This window comes from Gymnoscopelus microlampas, assembly GCF_963454915.1.
Source record: "Gymnoscopelus microlampas genome assembly, chromosome: 16".
NCBI classification, from domain to species: Eukaryota; Metazoa; Chordata; class Actinopteri; order Myctophiformes; family Myctophidae; genus Gymnoscopelus; species Gymnoscopelus microlampas.
Window position 1 is genome coordinate 25,821,791 of NC_139953.1, and position 16,764 is coordinate 25,838,554.

General features: G+C 40.4%; 1 protein-coding gene across 1 annotated transcript; it reads right to left on the bottom strand.

The window, feature by feature from the left end:
* Positions 1–1,171: 1,171 nt before the first annotated feature.
* On the bottom strand, positions 1,172–15,870 carry LOC311062913 (voltage-gated delayed rectifier potassium channel KCNH5-like; the record flags this gene model as incomplete). The annotated part of the gene is made up of 12 exons (XM_084082132.1): positions 1,172–2,293; positions 3,929–4,125; positions 4,720–4,972; positions 5,140–5,339; positions 9,526–9,955; positions 10,547–10,639; positions 10,817–11,209; positions 11,553–11,674; positions 12,915–13,064; positions 13,748–13,854; positions 14,081–14,204; positions 15,798–15,870. 12 exons carry the CDS (start codon positions 15,868–15,870, stop codon positions 1,172–1,174), a joined length of 3,264 nt encoding a protein of 1,087 aa, XP_083938258.1.
* Between the last annotated feature and the right edge of the window lie 894 nt (positions 15,871–16,764).

Genomic DNA, 16,764 nt, shown 5'->3' on the forward strand with positions numbered 1-16,764 from the left:
TAATATACAAATGACAAAATTGTGTACAACCGAGTGCAATGTATCAGTTGATTGATTGATTGATTGTGGTTGTTGATATTTGCATGTTAACATTTAAATTCTACTTATCAACATATATCAAAAATCTAAGCAAATCCTAATTATGATTTTGCAGAATTATACCTGAGTTAAAAGATCAATAAGAATAAAGAAGATAATATGGTCCATTATTGAGCTTATTCAGGTTGGTTGCAAAGGCATATAATTATATTCTACATTATTAACAGAAATTGAATTAATTTCAGACAAATAAATATTGAAACACATTTACAATAAAACAAATAGGCATAACTTCACATTTCAAGTTTCTTTCCTACACATGCACATGGTAATCAAACTAAATGTTCACAGTTTCAGTTCACACAGTAATTATGCAGAAATAAATCACAATATGTTTGTTCGCTGAATAGCGGTAGCTGTCGTTTGTATTTCTGCAGCCTTATAAAAATAGCTTTCCATTCTTGAAGCAAGTGCCTTTTGTATACCCCTTTCACACCGAAGTAATGACTCAAGTCTAATTTACCACAGTATAAACACTCACCTTTGATAATGCTTTGCCAAAGTGGTCTATATGGCAGTAACATAATTTGTGGTCTGGTGTGAATACTCATGACCCAGGACCAGGTCCAATACGGGTCAAACCTGTGTTTTCTGTGTGAAAGGGGTATTAGGCAGGTAAGGCACATACCGATATATGAGTTCTCCTAAGGTTCATCTGTTAAATTGGGGTTGCAGCACCATATTGGAAAACTGTCCAAGTCTATAGTCTCCCAAAATTAGAAGTCAAATTCTAGTCTAGTCTATTAGGTAAAATAGCTAGGGACTAATTGTGCTTTATGTAGGTGGCGTGTTAACCACCTATAAATAACATATGTTTAAATAGACACAGGACCTTAACGTGTTTCAGAGAAAGAATACATAACAACATAAATCCCTGGGATATTGTAGTGCTGAGGTAACATGACGAAAGTACTTATTGCATGCAGTAATCTGCATAATACATGCTATTTCTTTGGTAAACCAGAATCCAGCTGGACATGCAAATAGTTTAAGATTTTCAAATGATTGCTTTTAAAGAAATCTGAATTGCAAGTAAGTTTCTAAACCAGTAAACCTTTCTTGATGTTTAAAATTACCCATCATCTCCTTCTGGTGTGACAGGCCTGGGAACGGCACAGGAATCTTGGCTTTTGATTCTCATCTTGGGGTCTGAAGTCTGTGGGAGTGACAGCCGTCTTTTCACTGACAGCAGTCTGAGTACCTCGCTCACCTGAGACTCGAGGACGGACAGTCGGCCACCTAGCATCTGGATATCTCCCCTCAGCTCTCGCTTGGTCTCGCGGAGTGTTGCTTGGAGAAGAGCTTGTTCTGACATGGGCTGCAGAAAGGAGTGTCTGAGAGAGCCCACACTGTCAACCCCGGGGCTGTGTTCAAAGGGGCTTCTCTCCAGTAGCTCCATAGGACTTCGCTCAAACGGGCTGCGTGAGGCCCCAGCCCTGTCAATGCGCAGGTCACTCTTGGTAATGCCACTGTCGCATGAGTCCGTTTTGTACAGGGCGCTCATTTCTTCACCGCTTTCCCCTGTACTTTTGCCACCAGCTGCACTGCCCGGCTCTCCACCTTCTGCATTCAGGTTCTTGCCTTCTGCAGTTAATTGTTCTGCTGACTGTGACTCTTCAGCCCAGTCCTGCTCTATTTTTGACTGGCTTTCTTGCTCAATAAGAGGTGCCACGGTCGTGGCATTTATAATCTTTGCCCAGCCTCGGCTACTTCCGCCGCTGCTGAAACCACCCCTGGGCCGCATAGGATTGTCAACACCCAGGGACTTATGATCCACTATACAAGGCCGGGGTTTGAGTTCCATGACCTCTTTGTCACAACTTTGACCCACCTTTTCAGTGTGGATAAATGCTAATGAACAGTGCATAGGAGTATTCTTGGAGACAGTAGCCACACAGGAGACACCGTTGGAGGGCGTGTGTCCTGCACTTGCACTGGATGTGTTATTATTCGTCATAGTGGTGCTTCCTGTCTGCTGGAGGAGCTGGAAGGATTGGGCCTGACACTGCTGGTAAGAGTTTGAATCCGGCTGGTGACTCTGCTGGAACTCCATGGTGTCTCCTGGCATGTCCTTCTGCTGCCTGAACCTCTGGAAGAGCTTGCGTACAGGGTGGTCGTCAGGAATGGAGAGAGCCACTTCATTCTTACGACGCTCCTGCTCCTTCCTCACATCAGCGATCTTTCTGAAGACCACCTGTAAATACGGCAGGGTCAGTGTTCTGTGCCTTTGGATGGTGACATGGGGTTATGCTCATCATAGGGACAATATAAATGGCATGAAGATGTTACGAGTGACAGGACCGTGTAACGTAATCGGGTTGAGTAGATTATAAATTATAATGCCAAAATTGGAACATAGAAAAACACAATGCCCCCCTTTTCTCTGATGTCCACTATTTTACTGACTCTTTAATGCTCATAACATGCCCCCCTTTTTGACAAAACATTGTACAACATGGCAACACTAAGCTGGGGTGTACAACGTGGCCCCTGGCGGCTCCTGACACATTAAAGACGCACTGCAGTGACATTTTCGGTCATTTTATTTTGAAGGTTCAATCTGAAACGTCGGCTCAACCGACTCTAAACCAATCAGAAGGTCCCATCCCTTCAGGCTATGGGACGTTGGATCTCAATCACTTCAGCCGTGCGCACGGCTAGTGTTTGTTTACAAGTGAGAGAGAGACGGCCAGTGAAGCACGTTTGCTACTACCTGGCTTATTTCTAACCTATAATGTTTTCAGATACATATTTTAGTGTGCAGGTGAAGTTTAAAATGAGTAATACACTCATCTTCAATGAGATTCAAAACGGAGTATCTCTGTAATTAAAATCAGTTGTGTTTGAAGAACGTGCAGCTATGGGAATCAAACAGGTGCATGTAATCAAGATTCATTTATATTCATGAAGGCTGCGTTATGTCATCACGCAGCACGTTTTCGTTTACAGGAAGTAATTAAGATTGGCTTTTTAGGGACTTTAGATAAAAATACACAAAAATGTTTTTTTTTTTTTTTTTTTTTGGCATCTATTGTTAGGTATGCCCATATGATGACCACGGATATGCTCTAAAAGTGTGAAAAACATATTTTTCATTTCACTACACCTTTAAGCTAGGTTGTACAATGTGGCCCCTGGTGTGACTACGGTGCGCCTGTGGACGCCAGTGTCACTACTAGTGTTTGTGCCAAGTTTAGTGTGGATCAGAGCAACGGTACGCTTCGCAAGTCCGGATGTTAAGTTTGTGGCGTCCACTGTCCATGGTCGACTCACCCTCTAGTAGTATAGGATGACGTATAGGGATTGATTCTATTCCTAGATGCATACATGCTCTCAGAACTATTTAACTTCATTCTTAACTACAAAGTATTTATAAATGTGTGCAAATGAATAATAGATTGTCTTATTTTCACAGAAGACAGAAAAAGTAAGCACGATAAATATTTAAACACATACAGTACAACTACAAGCGTGACTATGGATTGGATTTGTATTCAAATCGTTCAAATTGTTAGACGTTTGATTCTTTAACTATTTTATTTGTCTTATTCTTAAAGTGATCATACCATAGTTGTGTATGTATTTAGAACATAATTTGAACAATCTAGCTATTTGAGAGGTAATCAAAATATTACTGTTGTATTTCTCTACATTCAAATTGTTGTTATGTAAGGGCAACAATCAGGTATAGTATTTTGCAAAAACAGCTCCCACAACAAAGTACACATTTTGTGTAGTACCAGAGTCTGTTTATAGGGAATAACAGGCATTAACAAATATAATGAATCATTACATTCTGATTAATGTGTAATATAAGTATTCTTCCTACCCGTTTTCGTAGATTGCAGGTGAGGATTAGATTTCGGGCAAATGAGTTGGCAAAGGATGTGTAGAACTCAAGCACCCTCATCAGAGGCTCTCGTCTGATGACATGCAGATCACAGTAGGTTAGTGCCCGCACGTTGGCACAGGCGCGTGCCAGTGTGACCTCTTTCCAGAACACATCTCCAAACACGTCACCTTTACCTGGTTGGTGTCAAAATTATTAATTTTGTTACAAAAGGCATAACAAATAAAACAACTATAAAGTCGGGCATACAATTCACAATTAGTCCTTTAAAGTCATGAAAGTCACTTGTTCTTGGTTAACTACTTAAACCCCAAAGTTGGTTTACCGGAGTCCCTCAGGGCTCTATACTAGTGTCTTTTCTGTTTTCACTACATTAAATATCTTCGCTGAAAATATTTTCTGCAAATGTTTTCCCCAGAATACGGATGCTGGGGTTTAAGTGGTTAATCTTTATTTAAAGGTTACAACTCTTTTTTAACATTTAATTATAGAGTTGTGGAGCCATAAGGTTTGTATGGGTAGGGAAGAGGATATTTATTGGGGCGTTAAGGGGAGAAATGATTGATAGAGCTGTTTAAAAAAAAACTGTATTAATTAATTAATTAATCTGTATTATTGCATAATGTAATTGTAATTGTAAAAAAATCAAGAAAAGTGCAGACAATGTAGCACTCTTTTTAAGGTAGCACTTCTGTTTGAGAAGGGACTTTCCTCCAGCTGAGATTGAACAAAGCCCATGGTAACAAGCTCATAACAAAATGTTGGCTTACCTAGAATGGCAATGACCTCATCATCCTGGATGACTTCCAGTGAACCAGACACTACAAAGCAGAGGGTGTCAACACTCTCTCCTATATGGAATATGAGGTCTCCAGGTGCACAGTGTGTGGTCTGGAACTCCACAGCCAGAGAGCGCAAGCAGCCGTCGCTGGCCAGACGAAATGCTGGGTGGTCGTTGAACACTTGTCTGTTTAGGTGAACGCATATGTCGGCTCGCATGTCTTTGGGACAACTTGAGAGAACCTGAGAAAAGCAGATTGAGAAATTATTAACCACTTGAAACGGAGCTGAGTTACAACTGTACTGGGACGAATGAATTGAATCCATAAACATAACATGTGCACTATAATATACAAATTGTAATTATTATCAAAACCAAATAACAATAATAGCTAGGAACTTGCTCTTACCTTATCTGTATCAATGCCCTTAGACATTGCCCAGGTAGAAACAATGAAGTCCATTACCCTCTCGCTCAGGCCTTTGGGGACCTGATAAAGTTTTAAGAAGTCACGCACATTGTTGAGCATCTCATGGTAGCGGTTTGTGTTGGTGTACATCTGCTGAAAGATGGTGGTGACATTCCCAAAGATGGTAGCATACAGCAGGGCTGAAACACAAGATTGATGTGTAGAAGAAGGTCAGACACAACAGTCCCCCTCCAGTCCCCTGGGGGGGTGGAGGGGGACTGAATATGCTGATCAAACATGCTGATCAAATCATTAATATCAGCTTGCAATGCCATGCAAGCTGATTTTGTGTGTGTGTGTGTGTGTGTGTGCGTGTGCGTGTGTGCGTGCGCGTGCATATGTTTAAATACTTTGGTAAAGTAATACTTTGGTTTAATGTCACACTATAAATGAGCTAAACTTAGTTGAAGTGACAACTATGCTCTTTGTAAATTGTTGAGAGAATATTTGGTTGTGGTTACAAAGTTTGCTTTTATGTGCTTTGACTTAATTTCCTCTTCTTCCACCAGCATCATAAAACATTTAATGTCTGTGGTTAAGGCAAAGTGCCATGTATCTAAGTACATCTCAATGGGATGGATTTAATTGTAAGATGCACAGCATATTGTGGTACTCTAGCGCAGAGTAGAATATAGATATCATGCAGTATGAGATGAAATTGAGTCACGCATTTGTCTCCCCCTATCTCTCTCTCTCCATTGCTCTGCCTCACGCACCCACAACAAGCACACTTATACACACCGCTGAATAATTTATATCCCCAATTACACAGATTTATACAGGAATGCAAACAATAAAGATACATTCTGACAGTTGTACAGTATCTGCCAGGTAGATAATGTGCTTCGTTTGCACACACAGAATAATAAGGATTCAGGGATGCGGGAGCATACACACACACACACACACACACACACTCACACTCACACTCACACTCACACTCACACTCACACTCACACTCACACGCACACGCGAGCACACACATACCCGCACGCACGCACGCACGCACGCGCGCGCACGCACGCACGCACGCACACACACACACACACACACACACACACACACACACACACACACACACACACACACACACACACACACACACACACACACACACACACACACACACACACACACACACACACACACACACACACACACACACACAGTAAATAGGACAGAGCTCTACTGCTGGAGTGAGTCCCGTCCTAATTTACGATGCACATTTCCACAGCAAGAGTGCTCTTCTTCAACTCCACAATGACCCAAATGAGTCAGTTAGCATCCCTTATTGTGAAGTTTTACCCACTCAAGGGTAAGTAAATGTCTCGGGTTTTTAGATTGGAATTGCAAAGTTTAAGCTGCGTATCTACTGTAACATGAATGAAGGCCCATTGTCTATATACCCCTTTCTTGCCCATGGGCAAAATCTCCCTTTCCTATATTGCTTACTAACTGCATCCTTCTCACATTAGTGGATGATTTGCAGGCCCTAATTGCTTCTGACACGTCAGTGAGACTGAGTGATCTTCCTGATCCAAGTGATACCAAAGTAATGGCCGTTTCACAATGAGAACCTTGAAGCGCTGCTGTCAGTTTAAGTTCCCCTCATTCTTTTTAATGCGTCACTCTACATGATGTTGAAAGGAATAGAAGCTCCAAATTGTGGGATTCTAAATCAACTGATAATACTAGCAAGTGGTGCATCTGTAAGTAAAAGATGAGTAAACTCTTCACGCCATTTGATGATGATGATGATGATGATAGATAGTATAGTTGGTTCATTAGTGCCCAGCTTTGCTAAGGGACCCAGTGATGCATATTGCTATGGATACCACTCAATCCTATTATCCTGCATCAAAAACAAACATGTCACGGAAGCCCTATAATTGATACATCCACTTGATTTTAATATTTAAGTTATTCAAGAGTGTAAAACTAATTGGAGAGAGATGGCTTGGTAAATTAAGCATGGTACCCCTGTAAATAAAATAGACAAATATTTCTTACTTTTACCGGGCAGTGATTCCAAAGAATCTCAGTACAGACCATGCTGGGTGCAGAAGATGTCACCTTCAATAAATCACAATACTGATAAACTATCTCCAGTGGTGTAAAACACTGAAACCACAGAAGCCACAGCCTCTTGTGAATTGCATGACTGCAGTCAACTTTATCAACGATAAATAGATATGGTGATTAGGATGTTTCTAAAGTGCTAAATTATCTCACATTTTTGATAAAATGTATCATCATTTAATGATAAAAAAATTGAAATGTTTTGTTTTGTTTGAAAATGTTAATTTGTCATCATCAACTCATTGGTAATATCACACTGCAACCTGCTTAATTTTCTAATTCGGTTGACTGGTATAGCGCAGCACTGTACAGTAGGTCACTCACGATTATGAAAATGTACAGTAATACTCATCCCTGCCGATGTGATTCATTGCAGTTGACATGGTGATCCTTACTGTAGCTGTATAGTGCATTCTAAAAGGGAAGGTGGCCTGCTCTGTGGCCATGCAGCTGCATGTAATGACGAAGATAGTGTGAGCATGATTAGACTTGGCATGACGACTGGGAGACCCACACAGAAAGATCAGTCCAGGAAATACTCCTACACAGCAAAATGCTGAGTGTTCATTTAACTCAGAGAGTGTAAACAGGTCAATGTTTACATTCTCAGAGCTAAGTTAGCACTCAGCATTTTTTTTTTGATTTGAAAATTTATTGGAGGATAAATCCCTTGAGATGTATCATCTCGTCTTCCAGGGTGTCCTCAGGCACAACATACAAACAATGACAAAAAACAATCACAAAACATTCACTAACGACAAAACATACACATGAGACATACACATAAGGGCTCTCACACCATCCCAGACCGTACTACATCAACAACACATGTCATCTAAAAACTGAAAGTAAATAATGAGAAAATAGCATTTTTCAGTGGAAGACCTGTCATCTTTCCTGCTCAGTTACTGGAGACTAAACCTATTATTCATGTGTAGTTGGTGTGTGTTCATCCTAATGTATTTGCTTTTGGACTTTTATATGTGGAAACGGGTCATGGTCCCATTGTTAGCCATACAATATGTATGTATGTTACATTAATGGCAGCTGTTTGATAACCTACAGGCCCGGGAAGCACATTATCTTGTATTGCATGCAAGTAAATGCATCCAGATTGTTTCCCCTTCATGTGAGCCTCTACTGACATTGTTAGTAATGGGTGAATAAGTAAATGAAATCAAAATAGCATGCTTCATTTGAAGCATTATAAGGCCAGTCAAGCTCTTTTGTCCTCCAACTTGATTTAATTTATTTTTCAAGCTTGTGTTGCTTAACCACTGAAGTAAAGGACCAACAAACAAACAAATAAACAAAAACGCACTCACTAAGATTAACTTGGCTTATAATTTAGGTAGTAGCTCCTGAACCGGCAGTAGCATACCAACAACGCATTGTGTGAACAGTCAGAACTGAGCAGAGATGACCTGAGAGCAGGTATAAGGTTAAAATGCCACCACTACGGAGGTTGTGGGTTCGAATCCACCGTGGTGTATCCGGCTTTGTCGGGCATCTATGTGAACACAATTGGCCCATGTTCGGAGGAGGGAAGCCGGGCGGGGAGGGTGATATTGGTCTTTGCACATACTCCTACGGGCTGGGGCTGCACCTGTCAGCGGGGAGTATTGGGCAGGAGGAGTAGGCCGAAGGCTCTACGTCCTCCCGCTGGGGCTCCTCACCGGCAGGTGAGTCAGTAGGATAAACAGCAGTGACAACACAGAAATGTGTGTGGGGAGGAATTAATTAATTCAAAATCATTTACATACTAAATTTACATACTAAATATAGAATGTTTGAGGCTTTGACTTCCCTAAGAGTGTAATTTATGGGAAAGAAGGATGGCGGTAAGTTCATCTGTTTGTTTTTGAAAGAGGATGACGACCACTACTCGGGCCAAGAAAGGCAATACATGTTGCCTTACTAAATCAATTAGACGAGGCTTTCTGGTACAGATGCCATTCAGATAATATTACTCTGCAACATAAAGTGTTGCAGAGTAGCCCTGCCTGAGTTGCAGAAGTCTATCTCCCCAGGCCAAGGAGGGATTCCCCATTAGCTAAATGTTTGGTTTCCCACGCAGGAAACGAAGGTTCAAAACCAGGTGGTTGTGGACTCGTCTAGGATTGGGCTTTCCTGTGGGTGGGTGCGGTAGAGGAGTGCGGGACCAGAATATATCTCTTGTTAAACCTAGCAAACATGGTTTCATCAGTGCTGCATCTGCATTGTTGTAGGATTGTTCTGACTACTTACAGCCAACCATCATCATGGCTACAGAGAAGATCTTCTCCCCGTCTGTGGTTGGAGCGATGTTGCCAAATCCTATGGTGGTGAGACTCGTCATGGTGAAATAGAGGGAAGAGATGTAGAGCGTGTCCTTGTTGGGGCCACCTTCCCACTGGCCCGTACCGCTCACATTGTAGCGATAAGGGGAACCGATGCTGATGGCCAGCTGATAGAGCCAGCTGTCTATCTTAATGGTGTTGGTGATCTCATCGATGACCTCGTAGTCTCCGATGCTGTACCAAATGCAGGCCAACCAGTGGGCGACCAGACCGAAGACGCACACAAGGAGGACCAGGACGGCCGCGCCATACTCCAGATAGTGGTCCAGCTTCCTGGCCACTCTGCCCAGACGAAGCAGCCGGACCACCTTCAGTGAGCTGAACAGGCTGCTGAGACCCTGGGGAGAGAGAGACGGTTGACTGAGAGGCGAGCCACATATATTGTGCTGATTTCAAGGAGTGCGTCTGTGGGTGTCGTGCCAAGTTGGTGCCTTTTGGTTATCAGGGTGGGTCAATGTTTACACTTTCAGAGTTAAATTATCACTCCGGAATCTTCTGTGTACTTGATCCTTTCGGATTCAGTTTGTACTCTGTTAGAGTTAAATGAACACTTTTTTTTTTGCTGTGTACTTGATGTTGAACTTGACCCAACCAACACATTGCAGCCCATGCTTGCAATGGTGGCACAAAAAAATGTATAAATGGTTTGTTTCCACGTCTTAAACACAATTGAACAGATAGATTTTCAAGCTACCTCCTTGGTGTTGATAAACACGGTCCCCAGATCTCCTTGCAGCATTGACAATGGCAATTGCAATAGAATGATCAAAGTCCTCAATGATCAGAGTCTTTGTCACAGTATTTAAGAATTACTTTTTTTTTTACTCAACTAAAAATAGAATGAACAGAATGTTTCTGGGTGTTTCAAAAGTCTGTAAACATCTGTGAAACATGTGTAATTTGGAGCTGACTTAACGTGCATCTCTTACTGGTAATACAGAGTCTTCTGTCCGTGTCGTATTCCTGTGAAAAATTGAAGCTTCATGGAGATGGCTTGTCCTTGAGGGATTTATAATGGAGTCCTCAACAGAGACACAGTAAAAAAAAAATCTATTGTCTCACATATGAGAATATAGCATTTTTTTATTCTGTAAAACATGCTATATTCTCACATGTGAGACAATCAATTGTTTCATGGATGACACAGACTCTCAATGTACAGTAGGAAACAATAAGACATTCCATTTCAATAAATTCACCTCATCTATATTTTCAAAGGCGTTGATGATATCGTATGGCAGACAGGACAACAGGTCAATAACAAACCACGTCTTCAGGTAGTTCATTCGAATCAACTTAGCGTCTGAGATGACCTCTCCAGCAGGGCCTACAAAGGTAGTGTGGAAGTTGAGCACGATATCAACCAGGAAGATAACGTCTACGATGCTGTCCACTACCAGCCAAACCACGTTGTTGTGCTTGGTCTTGAAGGAGACATTGTAGGGCACCATAATGGCTGTGTAGAAGGTGAGGATGAGTATGATCCAATCCCAGGTAGTCTTGAAGGCGCAGTAGTGGAGGATGATTTGGGGTGGGGTTTTCGGGGCCTCTTGCTTATACTGAGGCAGAATGTCTGATCCCAGTTGGAGGGCCTTCAGTTCAGATGGAAGAAAGGCATTCACTACACTCTCAAATCCAAATTCAGAATTATTGTATTTTCCAAGTATTTTTGCACATACAAGGAAATTGTCTCATGTGAGGTTGGTGCATTACAGTAAATAAAGACAATATTAAAATATGTTATATTCTTATAATAGGTCTGCAATAATAAATAAAGAAGTATTGCAGCACTCATTATGTCTCTGAAGGATTGTAGGTGTAGGTGTTTTTTTGGTGGACAAAATTACATATCGTTTATATTTATGAACGTCAGGTAAAAATCCATACAAAGCATTGTCAAGATGAGTTCTTAATCCTCTCTTTGATATTGCTCACCTCTGCCAGTCTAGAGTGCTTGTGGGTGACCTCAGACGTGTTGATTGGTTCTAGCTGTTGTACGGTGTTGCGGTTATGGGTTAGTGCCCGTGTCAGCCTGGCAAACTTTGTCCATCCTGCCCCTGCCCAGTGGTGAGAAGACAGACTGTTGTATCACACTACAGTGACTACACAATATGGTGGTAACCACAACAAGAGCAATAGGTCAGAAATGTGATACAATCATAATCCTTGTCTGAATTTGAGTAAACTCACTCAGTTTGTGCATAAAACAGCAGCATTGACAATGGTAAATTTCCAATGCTGCATTTGTTTAAACAATATATTCTCCCGAATATTTTGACTATGCCAGCAATAAAATAACATAAGATATAAACCTTTGGAACAAACTGTATTTATATTTAAATGATGAGTATACTGTGCATAATGGTGGACAAATATTTATGTTAAACAGTCTCGCGTCCTTGAGTAGCCGACTGCTTCCCTATAAACCTGAGTTGGCCTTTATTTCTGCTTAACGTAAAAGACTTAGTGGCACACAAAATCCTTACAGAGCTGGTGAGCAGGAGACCAGTCTCCACTGACCCGGACAAATGACAACTGGACAGTTGTAAGTTGTCAGTGTTATATACCAAAAATAATGCCTGATAAGTCACAGCCATTCATGTGTGTTTGGACTGCTGGCACTTGGCCATAGCATGCCCCTGGGTCCTCTCATAATATGTTTTTTAAGAGCAATGGTAGAACATTCATGTAGACATAGACATCCACATTGATCATTTACAAATACAAGAGTGCATGAAACTACAAATATGACAGAAATAGCCTATATGGGAAAAATATAAATATAAATGTTGATATAAATCTTTTTTTGTTGAGAAATGTGTACTATACCTGGCTGTCAAATGGTGGAATATGGAATGTTGAATAGTTAGAGTAACACTATTTTTGAATGGCCATGTCGGCTGGTTTGTCTGTCCATCTGCCCACCACTTTGGTCACCAAATTACATATTTAAAAATCTACTGGCAGGATTGCCACGGAATTGTATGTGCATCTTCATGATCTTGGTGATCCTTATTGCCTTTCCTCTAGTGCCGCCATAAGCCTAAAATGTCCTCTTGCACACATTTTACTCGCAAACAAGACATCTCAAAAACTACTAGCTTCATAGAATTTTCTTCCCAGGCGATGGCCCCTACTGATTTTAATCACTCCTCCATGGGCTATCCTTCGGTCAAGCTTTCCACTTGCAATTTTTTGGTAACAATTAATTAAGATTCTATATGGATTGGGTCAAAATAACTTCCTGCCATGAATTCCTAAACACTTTCCACATTTTTTGTAGGAAAGCTTTGACACAGGTATGTAAATAGTACTTGCCTTTAGTTGTTTCATCTTCAATGGGCTGCTTGAAAAGTGTGATGTCTCGGAAGGTACACAGGAAAAGGACCACCTTATCATTTTCATTTCTAATTGGCGCTACCTGCATATAAAGCCATATCGGGGTCCCTGGAGAGGTCAAGATGAAAGACAAAATTAATAGAAAGCAAGAGAGCAAAAAAAAAAATGATGTTTTGTATAGCAGAAATGGAAACCTTAAAGACGGGGTGCCGTGATTTTCAGTGATCCCCCCCCCCCCAAAACATAATCATCAGGTATTATGGTTATACTAGGAGGAAGATTTTTTTTCAAAAAGGTGTACAGAAATTGTTAAAATTATGTTTTTATGTGGACACGCCTCCAGTTCATTAAGTATACCTGGTTCTCACCTTAGCACCTCCTCCACCACCTTAGCACCACCCACCTGTCCTAGTCCCTCCTCCTCCTCATGCCCACACCTGTTGTGTTATGATAATGAGGGGGAGGGTATATTTTGACTATGTCACTAAAGGGCTGTTTTTCTATTGGCACGTTTGACCCTCAAGGTTTCAGCCTCCAGGTGGAAACTCAAAATAGTCAGAGTAGACATAAAACACAATAAAAACACCACCAGGGGGCTTAATGAAGTTATATCAACCTCATAGACACATGAAAAACAGAAAAAGTGCAAAACCATGGCACCACCTCTTTAAGCAAGGCATGTCTTGTGAAAAAGTAAATAGGTATGGACCTGGACCTGTAATCCTGTTAGGCAATTCTAATCCTAATTTGAATATATTCATAAAGAAATTGGGTTTAAAAGGGATACTCACTGTCCTTTGCATACAGCAGCACTTCAAAGAAAGAGGACTCGTAGTTATCAAATGTCTGCCTTATTTTGTCCATAGTCGTCTTGTCTGTAAGTTCTCCATACATGAAGCTGCATTTGCAGAAAGATAAAAGGAACACAGATCAAAGACAAGCATATTTAACCAGGAAGTTCCAGGAACTGGTTAAATATGTATATGCACAGTATGATGACATCTCAACACCCAACAACTTAATGTTTTTATTTATGTATTACAGTATATTGAAGGATAAATAAATAAAAAGTCAAATCCAGACGGCCTGATAATATAAATAAACCGTATCATTCCCCATCTTACTTGCATGTGCTGCTCCTGTGCATTACTTCTGACCTGTGGTATCCAGACAGCTTGCAGAATCCATCATTACTGTAAACCACAGGCCATTCAACTATCTGGGCATTCCCCAGCAGGAAACTTGTTTCTGGAGGAGAAACATGGATATGCAAATAAGGAATTAGTCCAAAACAGAATTAATTGCTGCATATATTAATGCATTATGCACCTGCTGCAACCTATAAGCATAATTTCCTAATGATTAGCCATGCCTTTAGGACACCTTTGACAGCTTGGTAGCTTCATGGATTTCCCAACAAGGTATGTCTTTCATTTTGCATTGTTGCTTAGAGTTTAGTGTTGGCTTGAATACATCTTATATAGGCTACAGTATGTTTTCACCTGGTTTAAAATCTATTTTTTCAATGACAATTTCAAATAAGCAAATTATTCATTTAACTCAAGGTTTTGAGTTTGTCAAGGCAACTCTTGCTTAAAGTGATAACTGAATAAACTGATAGTCAAATAAGTCAAGTCTGCATGGTTTATGGTGACATGAATTAACCATGCAGAAAGAACTTCCACAGGCCGTCTTTAGCTATAAGAAAATCAGGATGTGTTTAATGGGAAACATAAAGTTTTGGTCCTGACTCTTCCTGAGAAGTGCAGAGTGAGACCTTTACCTCAAATCTTGATTTATTTTTTGTTGCATTTGAATTAGGGTCGATAAATGCATAAAACGACAGGTGCATGTGTCAGAAGGTCAAGCTACTGTATAGCTTGGTCTTCTGATGCACCTGTCGTTTTATGCAGGTAACTTTTGCTTGTCTTCATGAATTAAACAACGACCAATGACCAGCTCCCCATGTATCATCCCTTGCTCAGCTTCTAGCCTACAGCAGTGTATCCACATTGGCCTAATTTAGACACAATATTATCTAAATTATAGACTTCTAATTGAATCAATTAGAAGTATATAATGGTTAAAATGGGCCTATACCAAGGTTAGTGATTTGCATGAGCTAGAAAATATCAATCAATAGCCTAATCATAGAATTTTAAGACAAACATCTTAAGATATATAGCAACAGGCATCAATTCTAATTTGTGCAATCTGGCAACAATTTGGTTGACACATTCACATGTATATTCTTTGCATATTTGATTGTCACATGTGGCTGTCAATCAGAATGTGATTTTCTTATATCCTACTGTACCAGTAATTCCATGCAGCATTCTGCCACTCAATAATATAGCCTAGTAATAATTTCAATTTAACACACTTTAACCTAAAATATGACCATCGTCTACATGTTTTCATCTCAATCAGGCAAGCTACAACAGTTCTTTCTCCCACTTATTGTCAGTAAAATAAGTGTTGGGAGAAAGTTGTTAAAGCACACACAATGTCTTCCATGTAAAAACAACCTCGCTTTTCTCTAATACCTCACCAGCTGGCTTCTACAATTAAAACAAACAAGAAACGAGAAAATGCGCATCTATAGATGCGCACTTGACTATCACCCCTGGTGATCCATAGCATCCATTTGCCTCCATGCGTGCAGTGTAAATGGATGCACAGCGAAAAGTGCAAAAAACAAGTAAAATGCTAGTTAGATTACTGCCTTTTCCAAATTTAAATTACAAAAATGTAACTGCTTCTGCAGTTTTCCCATGCAGCATCGTTGGAAGTTGACGGGTCAGCTGTCACATTCAATTCAAGCACACTTTTGACACTTACCACTGGAGCGCCGGACAATATTTTCCAGAAAGGTGTTTTGAGGTGCTACCAATCCTCTCTTGCCCCCATGCATTATGTTGGCGGCCCAAGGCCTAGATTAATGAGAAAAAGTGGTTTTGGCAAGACGACCGTCGTGGTGTCTCTGATTCTGCCCCCATCAGAGATGTACTGTGTGATGAGGATGGAATTGCCTGCATTCGGCTCACGCATGGATAGGCTTGTCTAATTTAGTTTTGCAGCCCAATGAAAAAAGAAAAAGAAGGGGGGAAAACCTGAATACTAGATGAACGCTTGCTGTGCGTTTTTATTGGCATGTACCATTGCCTGTAAAAGGGGTTTTCGATTATTTAAGAATAAAAGTATTTCTTATTTTTACTTGTAGGCTATTTATTTTATTATTTTATTCTTTATCTTATAATTTGCTACGTTATTTTTAATTAGGCTACTTATTATTACAATTTGTTCGTCTTTATCTTATGAGTGTAAAACACTTTTTGAACAATGTAATTTGTGTACGACTACAACTAGCCTACTATTATTATTATTATTATTATTATTATTATTGCTGTTTGATATTCAAATGTATGAATGCAAAAAATGTATTATAAAAACTTTTTTATAATCAATTTACCTCACTCACTCTGCCCATGGTTTGTAGCCTACCATTGACTGTATAAAAGTCATACAATACAGAAAAATAATCACATTCCTAGTTCATTCCTAGAAAACAAGCCTATTATGACTTGACATTACAAGTATGCCCTCTCCTGTCTCATAGAGGCACAACACTCAATCCCTCACAAACAGCATGCCTATCTGTTCGTTAGTTATTGTGTTATATCTGCCATGGGGATGCTGCCATGGCATGGTGCCATGCTCAGATAACCAGAGAGAGAGAGAGAGAGAGAGAGAGAGAGAGAGAGAGAGAGAGAGAGAGAGAGAGAGAGAGAGAGAGAGAGAGAGAGAG